Raw genomic sequence first — 18,542 nt, forward strand, 5'->3', positions numbered from 1 at the left:
ATCTGGCATGGGAGTAGGATATTTATCAAACAGATGGAACAGGTCGTCGTCTGACGGATCAATGGAGTCTGGATGTGGAGTAGTTAAGGACATGCAACAAACAGCCATGGAGCAGCGAATGAAGAATTAGTGAAGGGTGAGTGAAGGGGTAGTGAAGGATTAGTGAAGGGTTAGTGAAGAGATAGTGAAGGGTGAGTGAAGGATTAGTGAAGGATTAGTGAAGGGTTAGTGAAGGGATAGTGAAGAGATAGTGAAGGGTTAGTGAAGGGATAGTGAAGGGTGAGTGAAGGGTTAGTGAAGGGGTAGTGAAGGGATAGTGAAGGGTGAGTGAAGGGATAGTGAAGGGTGAGTGAAGGGATAGTGAAGAGATAGTGAAGGGTGAGTGAAGGGTTAGTGAAGGGATAGGGAAGGGTTAGTGACGAGATAGTGAAGAGATAGTGAAGGGTTAGTGAAGGGATAGTGAAGGGTGAGTGAAGGGTTAGTGAAGGGGTAGTGAAGGGATAGTGAAGGGTTAGTGAAGGGATAGTGAAGAGATAGTGAAGAGATAGTGAAGGGGTAGTGAAGGGATAGTGAAGGATTAGTGACGGGTTAGTGAAGAGATAGTGAAGGGATAGTGAAGGGTTAGTGAAGGATTAGTGAAGGGTGAGTGAAGCGTGAGTGAAGGGATAGTGAAGGGATAGTGAAGGGTGAGTGAAGGGTGAGTGAAGCATTAGTGAAGGGATAGTGAAGGGTTAGTGAAGGGTTAGTGAAGGGTTAGTGAAAGGTTAGTGAAGGATTAGTGAAGAGTGAGTGAAGGGTTAGTGAAGGGATAGTGAAGGGGTAGTGAAGGGATAGTGAAGGGGTAGTGAAGGGGTAGTGAAGGGATAGTGAAGGGTTAGTGAAGAGATAGTGAAGAGATAGTGAAGGGTTAGTGAAGGATTAGTGAAGGGTGAGTGAAGCGTGAGTGAAGGGTGAGTGAAGCGTGAGTGAAGGGATAGTGAAGGGATAGTGAAGGGTGAGTGAAGGTGAGTGAAGGATTAGTGAAGGGATAGTGAAGGGTTAGTGAAGGGTTAGTGAAAGGTTAGTGAAAGGTTAGTGAAGGATTAGTGAAGGGTGAGTGAAGCGTGAGTGAAGGGATAGTGAAGGGTGAGTGAAGGGTGAGTGAAGGATTAGTGAAGGGATAGTGAAGGGTTAGTGAAGGGTTAGTGAAAGGTTAGTGAAAGGTTAGTGAAGGATTAGTGAACGGTGAGTGAAGGGTTAGTGAAGGGATAGTGAAGGGTGAGTGAAGGGTTAGTGAAGGGTTAGTGAAGGGATAGTGAAGGGTGAGTGAAGGGTAGGTGAGGATAAACCATGCAACCAAGAAAAGTGAGGGAGTTAGGAGTGGAAAGACAAGAGAAAGATGGACGTGACAAACACAGAAAGAGAAGACAATCAGAAAGGAGACAGACTACAGCAGAGCTACATTACCGCTAATAAGGGTGCTACTAGCCCAACGACCAGTGAACTAGCCTAAAATAACTGCTCAGTGTTTCCACATTTCTAGGTAATATGACCTATAATTACTTACAATATTTGTGAAATAGTGATCCTTAGAATTGAGTATGTTAAAAAGCAGCTTTTCTGTACTGGAGTGGTGTAACCCTATCCCAACAACAGAATGGTGTGGGCGTATACAAGTCATATATATATATAAATATTCATGCAAGTAGACTGCTGATTGGCCAATTTATCCTCCTCTAGACCGCTGATTGGCCAGCTCATCCTCCTCAGGGAGACGACATCATGTTCTATGAGGAAATAGCAATCTTTTTTTGAAACGGTTTGAAACGGTTTGTTTGAGAGTTTTTTTTTTTTTAAGTGTTTTATTTTCTTCTCTCCAATTGGTCACAGGTGTGACTATAATATAGAACAAGTCAACAACATTATTTGCATATGAGTTAACTGAATATTATATTTTAAAAGTGAGATTATCACTGCGCAGTTATTTTAACTAGTTAACTAGTGTTAACTACCAGTGACACCTACAGTCACACCTAAGATCCGAGAAAACAGATAGTTACACCGTCTACTGGCTGAGCAGCTATTTGAAGACAGTAACTACGGAGCCGTAGCAAATGAAACACAGTAAATGTTGGAAAACTAAAGACAACAGGTATTAAACGTCAACAAGTTGAGTAAAGTTATTCATGTCTACCGAGGAAAGACAGGTAGATGTAAAAAGAAAACACATTAAGCATCAAAGTTAAAACCTCATTCTGACACCTGAATTCATGTCTGCATCGAGTTGTCAACAACAAATATGTTTTTCCCACCAATCAAGGAGAGATGAACGAGGCTCTGGGGTAATGGTACTGATACCTGACAGCATTGGTTAAAGTCAGAGCCCAGTATTAGAATACCGATGAACAAATCAAAGACTAAACAAGAGGTCTCAATCATATATCTGGTGGGTGCCAGCAGTATGGTGTAAAAAAACAATGCTCTCTCTCTCCCTCTCCGTCTCTCTCTCTCTCTCTCTCTCTCTCTCTCTCTCTCTCTCTCTCTCTCTCTCTCTCTCTCTCTCTCTCTCTCTCTCTGTCTCTCTGTCTCTCTCTGTCTCTCTGTCTCTCTCTCTCTCTCTCTCCCCCTCTCTCTCTCTCTCTCTCTCTCTCTCTCCCTCTCTCTCCCCCTCTCTGTCTCTGTCTCTCTCTGTCTCTCTCTCTCTCTCTCTCTCTCTCTGTCTCTCTCTCTCTCTCTCTCTCTCTCTCTCTCTCTCTCTCTCTCTCTCTCTCTCTCTCTCTCTCTCTCTCTCTCTCTCTCTCTCTCTCTCTCTCTCTCTCTCTCTCTCTCTCTCTCTCTCTCTCTCTCTCTCTCTCTCTCTCTCTCTCTCTCTCTCTCTCTCCCCCTCTCTCTCTCCCCCTCTCTCTCTCTCTCTTCCCACCTTTCCCTTTTGCCTTTAATGCAGATCGTAAAGATGTGAGACAGGCGCTGGGCTGGCTTTCCATCAAGCTATATTTATAAGAAAGATTGGTGACTACGGGATTAGAATGCAATAGTAGTGAATTGAATTCTCTCAGGTATCAGTCAGTGTGTTGGCTACTTTATCGTGTGTGTGTGTTTGTTGTGTGTTTGGTGTGTGTTTGGTGTGTGTTTGGTGTGTGTTTGGTGCGTGTTTGGTGTGTATTTGAGAGAGAGAGAGAGAGAGAGAGAGAGAGAGAGAGAGAGAGAGAGAGAGAGAGTGAGTGCATCTTTCTCTCAGGCATCAATCAGTATGGGAATACTTCTACTCCCTGTGACCTTGTAGGGACAGTCAAGTAGCATACTAGGGTAGTCTGTTGGGATCTGTAGTTCTATTCTGACAGGATCGAACCTGTAGTTCTATTCTGACAGGATGGAACCTGTAGTTCTATTCTGACAGGATGGGATCTGTAGTTCTATTCTGACAGGATGGGATCTGTAGTTCTATTCTGACAGGATGGGATCTGTAGTTCTACTCTGATAGGATGGGATATGTAGTCCTATTCTGACAGGATGGAACCTGTAGTTCTATTCTGACAGGATGGTATATGTAGTCCTATTCTGACAGGATGGGATCTGTAGTTCTACTCTGACAGGATGGGATCTGTAATTCTACTCTGATAGGATGGTATATGTAGTCCTATTCTGACAGGATGGGATCTGTAGTTCTACTCTGACAGGATGGGATCTGTAATTCTACTCTGACAGGATGGGATCTGTAGTTCTACTCTGACAGGATGGGATCAGTAGTCCTATTCTCATAGGATGGGATCTGTAGTTCTATTCAGGCACTAAGGCAAACAAACATACGTTGTCTTCAGAACACTCTATTGTCTTTCATATAATTTTAAGACTATAAACATATGATATTGGATGAATAAAAGCAGTTTTGAATTGTGGTCCATCACCATAGAATCATAATAACCAGTGTGATTTGACGTGGATGTGAAGGAATAACCCAATGCGTAATAAAGCAGCCCGTGTCTTGATGTGGCATTATAAGCAGTATTTTGATGTATGTGAATAAACCCCTAACTGTGTAAAGGATCTGTGTGAACATCAAGAGAGTGTTGAGAGTTGAGTCGTGGCAGCGAGATGTTCTGATTTCATCTGGAGCAGTTCAAAGCTGTGATCAACCAGTCCTCTCACAGGGAATAGTTTGTGTGTTTGTGTGTGTGTGTGTGTGTGTTGTGTGTGTACAACCACTTCCACAGATATAGCTACTGCCCTGTCTTCTTGCCATCAGTCTCTGAATTATTTTACGTGAGGCTTCAGAGGATTCAAAAGATGTCCAGAACAGACAGGTAGTCATTTAGAGGGTAGCTTGTTCTGTGATCCACTAGTTTGGTGATGTCTTATACTCACTGAGAGTCACTGAGAGTCATTTAAACTTAATGTGTTTTCATGGGAAAGTTAGCTAGCTGAGCACATTATGATTTCATGGGTTAGCTAGCCAACTGGTTTAACACCATATGATTTCATGGGTTAGCTAGCTAGCTGGCTTAGCGCCATATGATTTCATGGGTTAGCTAGCTAGCTGGTTTAACACCATATGATTTCATGGGTTAGCTAGCTAGCTGGCTTAGCGCCATATGATTTCATGGGTTAGCTAGCTAGCTGGTTTAACACCATATGATTTCATGGGTTAGCTTGCTAGCTAGCTTAGCACCATATGATTTCATGGGTTAGCTTGCTAGCTAGCTTAGCACCATACGATTTCATGGGTTAGCTCGCTAGCGTAGAACCATTACATACCTGTTATAGACCTGGTCACAGCACTCTCATACAGGGGGACACCCTCTCCTGCATTGTTGAACGCCTTTAGGGAGATGACATAGTGGGAACTGGGCTCTGTGGGAGACCAGGAACACTGTTAATTACAATCAATCAATGCAGTTAAAGACCATTAGTCCTTTCCCGCAGTCAAATGACCTAGTGGCCTCATGGTTAGAATGTTATTCATATTTATAATACACATAAAAAAAAACACTATTGAAAATCTGGTGTTTCTACGTCAAACAGTTTTGCTATATTTCAGTCTTCTGTAATGTATATAAAGTGTAATATTGGAATACAACCTCAAAATGTAATACTTTTTGTTTAAAGCCCATAACCATGTGTGTGAGTGGTCTACACACAGTGCATTGGTCGGGGTCTACACACAGTGCATTGGTCGGGGTCTACACACAGTGCATTGGTCGGGGTCTACACACAGTGCATTGGTCGGGGTCTACACACAATGCATTGGTCGGGGTCTACACGCAGTGCATTGGTCGGGGTCTACACACAGTGCATTGGTCGGGGTCTACACGCAGTGCATTGGTCGGGGTCTACACACAATGCATTGGTCGGGGTCTACACGCAGTGCATTGGTCGGGGTCTACACGCAGTGCATTGGTCGGGGTCTACACACAGTGCATTGGTCGGGGTCTACACACAGTGCATTGGTCGGGGTCTACACACAGTGCATTGGTCGGGGTCTACACACAGTGCATTGGTCGGGGTCTACACACAGTGCATTGGTCGGGGTCTACACACAGTGCATTGGTCGGGGTCTACACACAGTGCATTGGTCGGGGTCTACACACAGTGCATTGGTCGGGGTCTACACACAGTGCATTGGTCGGGGTCTACACACAGTGCATTGGTCGGGGTCTATACACAGTGCATTGGTCGGGGTCTACACACAGTGCATTGGTCGGGGTCTACACACAGTGCATTGGTCGGGGTCTACACACAGTGCATTGGTCGGGGTCTACACACAGTGCATTGGTCGGGGTCTACACACAGTGCATTGGTTGGGGTCTACACACAGTGCATTGGTCGGGGTCTATACACAGTGCATTCGGAAAGTATTCAGACCCATTGACCTTTTCAATATTTTGTTACATTTCAGCCTGAAATGGTTTCAATAATTGATTTCCTTCATCAATCAACACACAATACCCCATAATGACATCACAATAGCCCACAATGACATCACAATATCCCATTATGACATCACAATACCCCATAATGACATTACAATACCCCATAATGACATCACAATACCCCATAATGACATCACAATATCCCATTATGACATCACAATACCCCATAATGACATTACAATAACCCATAATGACGAAGAAAAACAGGTTTTTAGACATCTATGCAAATGAATTAAATATAAAAACTGTAATGTCACATTGACATAAGTATTCAACACCTTTACTCAGTACTTTGTTGAAGCACATTTGGCAGCGATTACAGCCTCGTGTCTTCTTTGGTATGATACTAGCTTGGCAAACCTGTATTTGGGGAGGTTCTCCCATTCTTCTCTGCAGATCCTCTCAAGCTCTGTCAGGTTGGATGGGGAATGTCGCTACACAGCTATTTTCAGGTCTCTCCATAGATGTTCGATCGAATTTAAATCCGGGCTCTGGCTGGTCACTCAAGGACATTCAGAGACTTGTTCCGAAGCCACTTACAGTGGGGCAAAAGTCAGCCACCAATTGTGCAAGTTCTCCCACTTAAAAAGATGAGAGAGGCCTGTAATTTTCATCATAGGTACACTTCAACTATGACAGACAAAATGAGAAAGAAAATCCTGAAAATCCCATTGTAGGATTTGTAATGAATTTATTTGCAAATTATGGTGGAAGATAAGTATGATGATTGGAAACAGGATGTACTGGAGCTCAATTTGGGGTCTCAAAGTGTCTGAAGAAAAACTGCGTAAGCGTTGTCATTGTGGAGTATTTTGTTTTAGATGGATGAGGATTTATTTTTTAAATCAATTTTAGATTAAGGTTGTAACGTCACAAAATGTAAAAAATAAAGTCAAGAGGTCAGAATACTTTGTTTCAAAGTAGATTTGTTTAAGAAGAACCTCTGTGTGACCCTGATTTAGCAGGTCAAATGGGGACATACAGTACAGTACAAGCCTAGAGAATAAAATCATAGAATCCCATGGATTTATTCCTTATTTACATTGACACAGCATCTCTAAACAGTCCAGAATCAGACTTAGATGTGACGAGAAGTAGAGTCTAGAGATTATCACACTGTTCACTACAGCTTTTCAACACACGGGAGCTTTCAGTGAAGAGTACGGTTCTGAAAATAGCGACAGTCACAAGGCCTGGAGAGAACACAGCACTTACGTTCCTCACTGACACGGTCTCTACTTCAAGTCCCCCAAAACAGAGCTAAATCTTCTCCTGGAATAAGTCCACACCGTTTAGACAGAACACAACGAACAAAGACACAGAGTGGGACCCACCATATCCATATAACATAGAACAGTGGGTTGTCTCCCTTCACAGCGCAGCTAGCCAGCGACTAACTCAAGTGGCTCTCGTTTCTAAACCACTCACATCAAAAAAACGGACCCTTCCCGCATTAGGTTTATGATAGATAGATTGCCAGTTAAAGCAAAAAGACATTTCACTATATACTATTTCAGATTGATCTTAGCTCTACTCTTTGTAACAACAGGTCCTTTACAAAAGAAAAACATTTCCAATATATCCTGAACCCACCATTTACATATAACATAGAACACTGCTGTTTTCTAATCATTATCGTTTCTATTTTACAGGAGAGGTGTTTATGGTCTTGTGGGGGTTCTCTAGTTTGTTATGATAGCTCCCATCCTCCAACCCTGTTAACTCCGAGCCCTGTCAATAAGGATTGTTGCACCAGAGGGCATGTATCTACAGCTAGGAAGACAGAGAGACAGACGGAGAGAGACGGAGTGTGTGTGTGTGAGAGAGAGAGAGAGAGAGAGAGAGAGAGAGAGAGAGAGAGAGAGAGAGAGAGAGAGAGAGAAAGAGACACAGAGAGAGAGAGAAAGAGACACAGAGAGAGAGAGAGAGAGACAGAGAGAGAGAGAGAGAGAGAGAGAGAGAGAGAGAGAGAGAAAGAGACACACAGAGAGAGAGAGAGAGAGAGAGACAGAGAGAGAGAGAGAGAGAGAGAGAGAGAGAGAGAGAGAGAGAGAGAGAGACACACAGAGAGAGAGAGAGAGAGAGAGACAGAGACACAGAGAGAGAGAGAGAGAGAGAGAGAGAGAGAGAGAGAGAGAGAGAGAGAGAGAGAGAGAGAAAGAGACACAGAGAGAGAGAGAGAGAGAGAGAGAGAGAGAGAGAGAGAGAGAGAGAGAGAGAGAGAGAGAGAGAGAGAGAAAGAGACACAGAGAGAGAGAGAGAGAGAGAGAGAGAGAGAGAGAGAGAGAGAGAGAGAGAGAGAGAGAGAGAGAGAGAGAGTGTCTAGATACAGGGAGAGGAACCTGTAAAAGCATGGAGAGTAATTGATTGGTATATCGACAGACCAACAGACAGACCTATCGGTCCATCTTCCGTCCAGAGGTTCTCCCGTCTTTCACGGTCTAAATTGAATCTCCATGGGAACATCAGACACGAAGTACCTACTTCTTGATTTAAGTTTTTTTTATTTTTTTTAAACCACATGACGTTCAATATTGAAACCATGGCAACTGACTGGCGGTTAGTTGGTGGGACATCGTTTTACATGTTGTTGGTGCAAGAGGCCCATTTGTCAGAGCCGGTTAGTTGTGAAGATCGATCGTTAAAATAAAAGCAGCAGTATGTTTGAGAGATAATTACTAACAAAGTTTACTGAGTTAGACGAAAAAGAAAAAAAAACCAGAATTGTGTTGGTTCTTGTCAGTTTCACTTGTATGAACCGCTTCTTCTTCTTCTTCTCTGAAGAAATGTGATTATTGTAGCCGGTGCTGCGTGTATCTGTGTGTGTTCGCTAGACAGGAAACCAACACGTCAATTAAACACACGTGCTCTGATGTTTCCTCCCAGGAATGACAAACACATGTATAAATGATAACATAATAAATAATATATTGTACGTACAGTAAAGGTCTCGGTGTCGTGTGCTCCGACAGGTGTGTTGATGTTCATGTCTATTTATTATGGAGCTAGAATGGAATCGTAGAAGGGTGCTTCGGCTGCATATTCATCGTTATTTTTGTCTCCTTCCTTATGCAAATTGGTTGTGCTTTTTTTTTTTTGTAAATTAAATTTACACAAAGCGATTAATTATTACTCTCCTGTTAAATAATGAATTATAATTAAATGCTGTTTTAAAAAAAAACATAATTGATTAGTTCATCGGAATACAAGAAATTTGGTTTGACAGAATGAAAATGAACTTGTCTTTGGAATCAACAGAGTTCTTAACATAAAAAAGGAGAATTCCTTTCCTTTGCTCTATGACCACCAGTATTAGAAAATCATTTTACTCCCAGACTAGCAAATTGTGATTATTGTATTTGTGTCCTGCTGTTCCAATCAGAAGCCTCCTCTGGTCCACTACCACTCACTCTGAGAAGGTCAACACCAATCAGAAGCCTCCTCTGGTCCACTACCACTCACTCTGAGAAGGTCAACACCAATCAGAAGCCTCCTCTGGTCCATTACCACTCACTCTGAGAAGGTCAACACCAATCAGAAGCCTCTGGTCCACTACCACGCACTCTGAGAAGGTCAACACCAATCAGAAGCCTCCTCTGGTCCACTACCACTCACTCTGAGAAGGTCAACACCAATCAGAAGCCTCCTCTGGTCCACTACCACTCACTCTGAGAAGGTCAACACCGATCAGAAGCCTCCTCTGGTCCACTACCACTCACTCTGAGAAGGTCAACACCGATCAGAAGCCTCCTCTGGTCCACTACCACTCACTCTGAGAAGGTCAACACCAATCAGAAGCCTCCTCTGGTCCACTACCACGCACTCTGAGAAGGTCAACACCGATCAGAAGCCTCCTCTGGTCCACTACCACTCACTCTGAGAAGGTCAACACCAATCAGAAGCCTCCTCTGGTCCACTACCACTCACTCTGAGAAGGTCAACACCAATCAGAAGCCTCCTCTGGTCCACTACCACTCACTCTGAGAAGGTCAACACCAATCAGAAGCCTCCTCTGGTCCACTACCACGCACTCTGAGAAGGTCAACACCAATCAGAAGCCTCCTCTGGTCCACTACCACGCACTCTGAGAAGGTCAACACCAATCAGAAGCCTCCTCTGGTCCACTACCACTCACTCTGAGAAGGTCAACACCAATCAGAAGCCTCCTCTGGTCCACTACCACTCACTCTGAGAAGGTCAACACCAATCAGAAGCCTCCTCTGGTCCACTACCACTCACTCTGAGAAGGTCAACACCAATCAGAAGCCTCCTCTGGTCCACTACCACTCACTCTGAGAAGGTCAACACCAATCAGAAGCCTCCTCTGGTCCACTACCACTCACTCTGAGAAGGTCAACACCAATCAGAAGCCTCCTCTGGTCCCACTCACTCTAGGTCCACCAATCACTCTGAGAAGGTCAACACCAATCAGAAGCCTCCTCTGGTCCACTACCACTCACTCTGAGAAGGTCAACACCAATCAGAAGCCTCCTCTGGTCCACTACCACTCACTCTGAGAAGGTCAACACCAATCAGAAGCCTCCTCTGGTCCACTACCACTCACTCTGAGAAGGTCAACACCGATCAGAAGCCTCCTCTGGTCCACTACCACTCACTCTGAGAAGGTCAACACCAATCAGAAGCCTCCTCTGGTCCACTACCACGCACTCTGAGAAGGTCAACACCGATCAGAAGCCTCCTCTGGTCCACTACCACTCACTCTGAGAAGGTCAACACCAATCAGAAGCCTCCTCTGGTCCACTACCACTCACTCTGAGAAGGTCAACACCAATCAGAAGCCTCCTCTGGTCCACTACCACTCACTCTGAGAAGGTCAACACCAATCAGAAGCCTCCTCTGGTCCACTACCACGCACTCTGAGAAGGTCAACACCAATCAGAAGCCTCCTCTGGTCCACTACCACGCACTCTGAGAAGGTCAACACCAATCAGAAGCCTCCTCTGGTCCACTACCACTCACTCTGAGAAGGTCAACACCAATCAGAAGCCTCCTCTGGTCCACTACCACTCACTCTGAGAAGGTCAACACCAATCAGAAGCCTCCTCTGGTCCACTACCACTCACTCTGAGAAGGTCAACACCAATCAGAAGCCTCCTCTGGTCCACTACCACTCACTCTGAGAAGGTCAACACTGACTGAAGACTTACAGTGTTGTCATCAACGGTAGTGTCACGGAGTTCAGATTTGTGTCATCTTTTTCATGCCAGATCATTACAGCTACACTATAAAATGTCATATGTCAAGACAACCTGTCTTCAACAGCTGTTTGGCTAATCTTAAACTCTGGATATGGGCTCGTGGTAAAGAATCCTCCATACATGTCCTGTCATAGGACCATAGAGAGGTCAGATAACTCTCTAAGGAGTGGTGAATGAATCGCAACTGATCCGTGATGACATTCTCGTCTCAGCTAGTCTCCCAGAACATTGACACACGTCCGCGTACTGCATTTTCCCATGCATAATAACGAGGATAGATTACCCTTACAGAGCATGTGCAGTAGTCATCTATTCAGACATACACTACTTCTCAGACAGACCCTGGGTTGTTGACATATTTACCCAGAGCCGTTGTGCGTTCTACTGTATTGTCAGGCTCAGGTAGCCTAGCGGTTAGAACCAACCGTTCTACTGTATCGTCAGGCTCAGGTAGCCTAGCGGTTAGAACCAACCGTTCTACTGTATCGTCAGGCTCAGGTAGCCTAGCGGTTAGAACCAACCGTTCTACTGTATCGTCAGGCTCAGGTAGCCTAGCGGTTAGAACCAACCGTTCTACTGTATTGTCAGGCTCAGGTAGCCTAGCGGTTAGAACCAACCGTTCTACTGTATCGTCAGGCTCAGGTAGCCTAGCGGTTAGAACCAACCGTTCTACTGTATCGTCAGGCTCAGGTAGCCTAGAGGTTAGAACCAACCGTTCTACTGTATCGTCAGGCTCAGGTAGCCTAGCGGTTAGAACCAACCGTTCTACTGTATTGTCAGGCTCAGGTAGCCTAGCGGTTAGAACCAACCGTTCTACTGTATCGTCAGGCTCAGGTAGCCTAGCGGTTAGAACCAACCGTTCTACTGTATTGTCAGGCTCAGGTAGCCTAGCGGTTAGAACCAACCGTTCTACTGTATTGTCAGGCTCAGGTAGCCTAGCGGTTAGAACCAACCGTTCTACTGTATCGTCAGGCTCAGGTAGCCTAGCGGTTAGAACCAACCGTTCTACTGTATTGTCAGGCTCAGGTAGCCTAGCGGTTAGAACTAACCGTTCTACTGTATCGTCAGGCTCAGGTAGCCTAGCGGTTAGAACTAACCGTTCTACTGTATTGTCAGGCTCAGGTAGCCTAGCGGTTAGAACCAACCGTGCTACTGTATCGTCAGGCTCAGGTAGCCTAGCGGTTAGAACCAACCGTTCTACTGTATCGTCAGGCTCAGGTAGCCTAGCGGTTAGAACCAACCGTTCTACTGTATTGTCAGGCTCAGGTAGCCTAGCGGTTAGAACCAACCGTTCTACTGTATTGTCAGGCTCAGGTAGCCTAGCGGTTAGAACCAACCGTTCTACTGTATTGTCAGGCTCAGGTAGCCTAGCGGTTAGAACCAACCGTTCTACTGTATCGTCAGGCTCAGGTAGCCTAGCGGTTAGAACCAACCGTTCTACTGTATTGTCAGGCTCAGGTAGCCTAGCGGTTAGAACCAACCGTTCTACTGTATTGTCAGGCTCAGGTAGCCTAGCGGTTAGAACTAACCGTTCTACTGTATCGTCAGGCTCAGGTAGCCTAGCGGTTAGAACTAACCGTTCTACTGTATTGTCAGGCTCAGGTAGCCTAGCGGTTAGAACCAACCGTGCTACTGTATTGTCAGGCTCAGGTAGCCTAGCGGTTAGAACCAACCGTTCTACTGTATCGTCAGGCTCAGGTAGCCTAGCGGTTAGAACCAACCGTTCTACTGTATTGTCAGGCTCAGGTAGCCTAGCGGTTAGAACCAACCGTTCTACTGTATTGTCAGGCTCAGGTAGCCTAGCGGTTAGAACCAACCGTTCTACTGTATTGTCAGGCTCAGGTAGCCTAGCGGTTAGAACCAACCGTTCTACTGTATTGTCAGGCTCAGGTAGCCTAGCGGTTAGAACCAACCGTTCTACTGTATCGTCAGGCTCAGGTAGCCTAGCGGTTAGAACCAACCGTTCTACTGTATTGTCAGGCTCAGGTAGCCTAGCGGTTAGAACCAACCGTTCTACTGTATCGTCAGGCTCAGGTAGCCTAGCGGTTAGAACCAACCGTTCTACTGTATGGTCAGGCTCAGGTAGCCTAGCGGTTAGAACCAACCGTTCTACTGTATTGTCAGGCTCAGGTACGGGTTAGAACCAACCGTTCTACTGTATCGTCAGGCTCAGGTAGCCTAGCGGTTAGAACCAACCGTTCTACTGTATCGTCAGGCTCAGGTAGCCTAGCGGTTAGAACCAACCGTTCTACTGTATCGTCAGGCTCAGGTAGCCTAGCGGTTAGAACCAACCGTTCTACTGTATTGTCAGGCTCAGGTAGGCGGTTAGAACCAACCGTTCTACTGTATCGTCAGGCTCAGGTAGCCTAGCGGTTAGAACCAACCGTTCTACTGTATTGTCAGGCTCAGGTAGCCTAGCGGTTAGAACCAACCGTTCTACTGTATTGTCAGGCTCAGGTAGCCTAGCGGTTAGAACCAACCGTTCTACTGTATTGTCAGGCTCAGGTAGCCTAGCGGTTAGAACCAACCGTTCTACTGTATTGTCAGGCTCAGGTAACGGTTAGAACCAACCGTTCTACTGTATCGTCAGGCTCAGGTAGCCTAGCGGTTAGAACCAACCGTTCTACTGTATTGTCAGGCTCAGGTAGCGGTTAGAACCAACCGTTCTACTGTATTGTCAGGCTCAGGTAGCCTAGCGGTTAGAACCAACCGTTCTACTGTATTGTCAGGCTCAGGTAGCCTAGCGGTTAGAACCAACCGTTCTACTGTATTGTCAGGCTCAGGTAGCCTAGCGGTTAGAACCAACCGTTCTACTGTATTGTCAGGCTCAGGTAGCCTAGCGGTTAGAACCAACCGTTCTACTGTATCGTCAGGCTCAGGTAGCCTAGCGGTTAGAACCAACCGTTCTACTGTATCGTCAGGCTCAGGTAGCCTAGCGGTTAGAACCAACCGAAAGGACGCCAGTTGTAATCCTCAAGCCCGACAAGGTGGAAAAAAATTGGTTGAGGAACTTAACCCACAGCATTTCAGCATAGTTACAACAGTCTGTTGTCGTAGATCATGTCAGACCCTGGACGTGACCCCAATCTCTGAGGGGAGACAACTTCACCTACTGTAAGCCATAAAAAGTATGTTTTATCTGTTATTCTGTAAGCACAGGAGAAGAGAGGCAGGCAGTGGACTTGTTCTGACTAGGTTGTAAAGGCAATTTTAGCAGTAAACTACCAGCATTTTTTTCTTTTTTTTACTGTCAAGGATTTTGTGTAATTTATCACAAGACATCTAGTGGCACTTTTAGGTACTTCAGGTGTCTGTAATTATCTACCATCAAAGATGGTATTAAAATGTAAAAAATACAAGGACAAAGCTGTAAAACATTATTCTAAATATAAAACATTAACTAACTGGATAACATTGGTGTTTAATATGAGGGTTTCAAGATGAAATATCCTTTATTTTTTTAAATATATTTTTTAAACACTTAGTTATTTTACTTTTGTCAATATGTCTTTGTTGTCAATGTTTTTGGTGTCAAACTGGTTGTGAAAAAAGATAATAGTTGGAAGACTTGATGCAATTGTTGATTAGATGCTGTTAATGAGGCCATTTCCTCTTGAACCATGTGGTCATTCCACTACAAACTCATAGACCAAAGGGACGAAGATATTTAAAAAATGAATATGACATGTGATATATATATATATATATTTTTAAATGTACCTGGGGTGTCAGGTAGCCTAGCGAGTTAAGAGCGTTGGGCGACTAGGTGAGAAAATCTGACTATGTGCCCTTGAGCAAGGCACGTAATCCTAATTGCATCTCTATGTCGCTTAGGAAAATATAAAATAAAATACATTTGTATTTTTCACATTCGACGAGTTCAACTTTACTGTGAAATGCTTGCTTACGAGCCCTTCCAACGATGCAAAGTTAAACAAAATATTATACAAAACGTTTCCATTGATCATCCTTGAGATGTTAAGATTCAGATGCACTATTGTAAAGTGACTGTTCCACTGGATGTCATAAGGTGAATGCACCAATTTGTAAGTCGCTCTGGATAAGAGCGTCTGCTAAATGACTTAAATGTAATGTAAAATGTAATGTTTATACAACTTCATTGGAGTCCACCTGTGGTAAATTAAATTGATTGGGCAGGATTTGGAAAGGCACACAACTGTCTATATAAGGTCCCACATTTGACAGTGCATGTCTGAGCAAAAACCATGCCAACCGGTTGAAGGAATTGTCCGTAGAGCTCCGAGACAGGATTGTGCCAAAGGCACAGATCTGGGGAAGGGTACCAAAACATTTCTGCAGCATAGTAGGTCACCAAGAACACAGTGGCCTCCATCATTCTTAAATGGAAGAAGTTTGAAACCATCAAGACTCTTCCTAGAGCTGGCCTCCCGACCAAATTGAGCAATCGGGGGAGAAGGGCCTTTGGTCAGGGAGGTGACCAAGAACCCGATGGTCACTCTGACAGAGCTCCAGAGTTCCTCTGTGGAGATGAGAGAAGCTTCCAGAAGGATAACCTTCTCTGCAGCACACCACCAATCAGTCCTTTATGGTTTATCAGGCCTTTAAGGCCAGAAGGAAGCCACTCCTCAGTAAAAGGCACATGACAGCCCACTTGGAATTTTACAAAAGGCGCCTAAAGGTCTCTAAGACCATGAGAAACAAGATGCTCTGGTCTGATGAAACCAAGACTGAACTCTTTGGCCTGAATGCCAAGCGTCACGTCTGTAGGAAACCTGGTACCATCCCTACGGTGAAGCATGGTGGTGGCAGCATCATGCTGTGGAGATTTTCTTCAGCGGCAGGGACTGGGAGACTAGTCAGGATCGAGGGAAAGATTAACGGAGCAAAGTACAGAGAGATGCTTGATGAAAACCTGCTCAGGACCATAGACTGGGACAAAGGTTCACCTTGCAGCAGGACAACGACCCTAAGCACACAGCCAAGACCACACAGGTGAGGCCCTCGGGACAAGTCTCTGAATGTCCTTGAGGGGCCCAGCCAGAGCCCGGACTTGAACCCAATCGAACATCACTGGAGAGACCTGAAAATAGCTGTGCAGCGACACTCCCCATCCAACCTGACAGAGCTTGAGATGATCCACATAGAAAAATGGGAGAAACTCGCCAAAACACAGGTGTGCCAAGCTTGTAGCGCCATACCTAAGAAGAATTGAGGCTGTAATCACTGCCAAAGGTGCTTCAACAAACTACTGAGTAAAGGGTCTGAAAATTTACGTAAATGTGACATTACAGTTTATTTTTTTATTTTTACAAATTAGCCAAAATGTTAAAAAAACAGTTTTTGCTTTGTCATTATGGGGTATTGTGATGTCATTATAGGGTATTGTGATGTCATTATGAGGTATTGTGATGTCATTATGAGGTATTGTGATGTCATTATGAGGTATTGTGATGTCATTATGAGGTATTGTGATGTCATTATGAGGTATTGTGATGTCATTATGAGGTATTGTGATGTCATTATGAGGTATTGTGATGTCATGATGAGGTATTGTGATGTCATTATGAGGTATTGTGATGTCATTATGGGGTATTGTGATGTCATTATGAGGTATTGTGATGTCATTATGGGGTATTGTGATGTCATTATGAGGTATTGTGATGTCATTATGAGGTATTGTGATGTCATTATGAGGTATTGTGATGTCATTATGAGGTATTGTGATGTCATTATGAGGTATTGTGATGTCATTATGAGGTATTGTGATGTCATTATAGGGTATTGTGATGTCATTATGAGGTATTGTGATGTCATTATAGGGTATTGTGATGTCATTATAGGGTATTGTGATGTCATTATGAGGTATTGTGTGCAAATTGATTACGATTTTTGAAATCCATTTTAGAATAAGGCTGTAAAGTATCAAAATGTGGAAAAAGTCAAAAGGTCTGAATACTTTCTGAATGTCACTGTACTTATGAAATGAACAGGTCGTGACTCGGGTGGCTGAGGTCCTTGATGATCTTTTTGGCCTTCCTGTGACATCGGGTGCTATAGGTGTCCTGGGGGGCAGGTAGTTTGCCCCCAGTGACGTGTTGGGCAGACCGCACCACCCTCTGGAGAGTCCTATGTCCTCCGAAGTCACCGTAAATGGGTGCGTGCTCAGCCCCGCCCTTTCCTATAGTCCACAATCAGATCCTTTGTCTTGCTGACCCCGAGGGAGAGGTTGTTGTCCTGGCAACACACTGCCAGGTCTCTGTCTTCCCCTCTATAGGCTGTCTCGTCGTCGTCGGTTATTAGGCCTACCACAGTTGTGTCGTCAGCAAACACAGTGATGGTAGGTACAGTAGAGTAGGGGACTTAGCAGGCACCCTTGAGGGGCTCCTCTGTTGAGGGTCAGTGTAGCGGATGTGTTGTTGTCTACCCTCACCACCTGGGGGTGGGTTGGTCAGGAAGTCCAGCATCCAGTGGTAGTAACCAGACTGGTACCATGTTCAGTATGCAGTGCTACCCCTAACCAGACCATGTTCAGTATGCAGTACTACCACTAACCAGACTGGTACCATGTTCAGTATGCAGTACTACCACTAACCAGACCATGTTCAGTATGCAGTACTACCACTAACCAGACTGGTACCATGTTCAGTATGCAGCGCTACCCCTAACCAGACCATGTTCAGTATGCAGTACTACCACTAACCAGACCATGTTCAGTATGCAGTACTACCACTAACCAGACTGGTACCATGTTCAGTATGCAGTACTACCACTAACCAGACTGGTACCATGTTCAATATGCAGTACTACCACTAACCAGACTGGTACCATGTTCAGTATGCAGTACTACCACTAACCAGACCATGTTCAGTATGCAGTACTACCACTAACCAGACTGGTACCATGTTCAGTATGCAGTACTACCACTAACCAGACTGGTACCATGTTCAATATGCAGTACTACCACTAACCAGACTGGTACCATGTTCAGTATACAGTACTACCACTAACCAGACCATGTTCAGTATACAGTACTACCACTAACCAGACTGGTACCATGTTCAGTATGCAGTACTACCCCTAACCAGACTGGTACCATGTTCAGTATGCAGTACTACCACTAACCAGACTGGTACCATGTTCAGTATGCAGTACTACCACTAACCAGACTGGTACCATGTTCAGTATGCAGTACTACCACTAGAGAACTCACCCAGGTTTTCTATGGCGTAGTATCGCTGCTTACTGTCCACCCTGACCGTCTCGGCGTAGGGACTTCCTACTCCGTAGCCAATGATGTAACCCCGTACTAGAATGTTGGGGTTTAGGGGAGGAGTCCAGCTCATGATGATGCTGTTGGGCAGGGGTCGGACGTGGAGGGAACTCGGCTGGTTCGGGACTTGGCTCTCTGGAAAGACAAGAAGAAAATAAAAAATAT

At 44.8% G+C, this 18,542-nt stretch overlaps 1 protein-coding gene across 1 annotated transcript in view; it reads right to left on the minus strand.

The window, feature by feature from the left end:
• Nucleotides 1-18,542, minus strand: part of dcc (DCC netrin 1 receptor) — a 681,343-nt gene that overhangs the window by 141,926 nt on the left and 520,875 nt on the right. The window contains exons 15-17 of the mRNA XM_052458625.1: nucleotides 18,318-18,512; nucleotides 4,732-4,827; nucleotides 1-68 (exon numbers count right to left, since the gene is read on the minus strand). The exon at nucleotides 1-68 is cut by the window's left edge and continues 171 nt beyond it. Coding sequence (XP_052314585.1) covers nucleotides 1-68; nucleotides 4,732-4,827; nucleotides 18,318-18,512 — 359 coding nt within the window. The remainder of the gene's footprint in view (nucleotides 69-4,731; nucleotides 4,828-18,317; nucleotides 18,513-18,542) is intronic.

This window comes from Oncorhynchus keta, chromosome 12 (genome assembly GCF_023373465.1).
Source record: "Oncorhynchus keta strain PuntledgeMale-10-30-2019 chromosome 12, Oket_V2, whole genome shotgun sequence".
NCBI classification, from domain to species: Eukaryota; Metazoa; Chordata; class Actinopteri; order Salmoniformes; family Salmonidae; genus Oncorhynchus; species Oncorhynchus keta.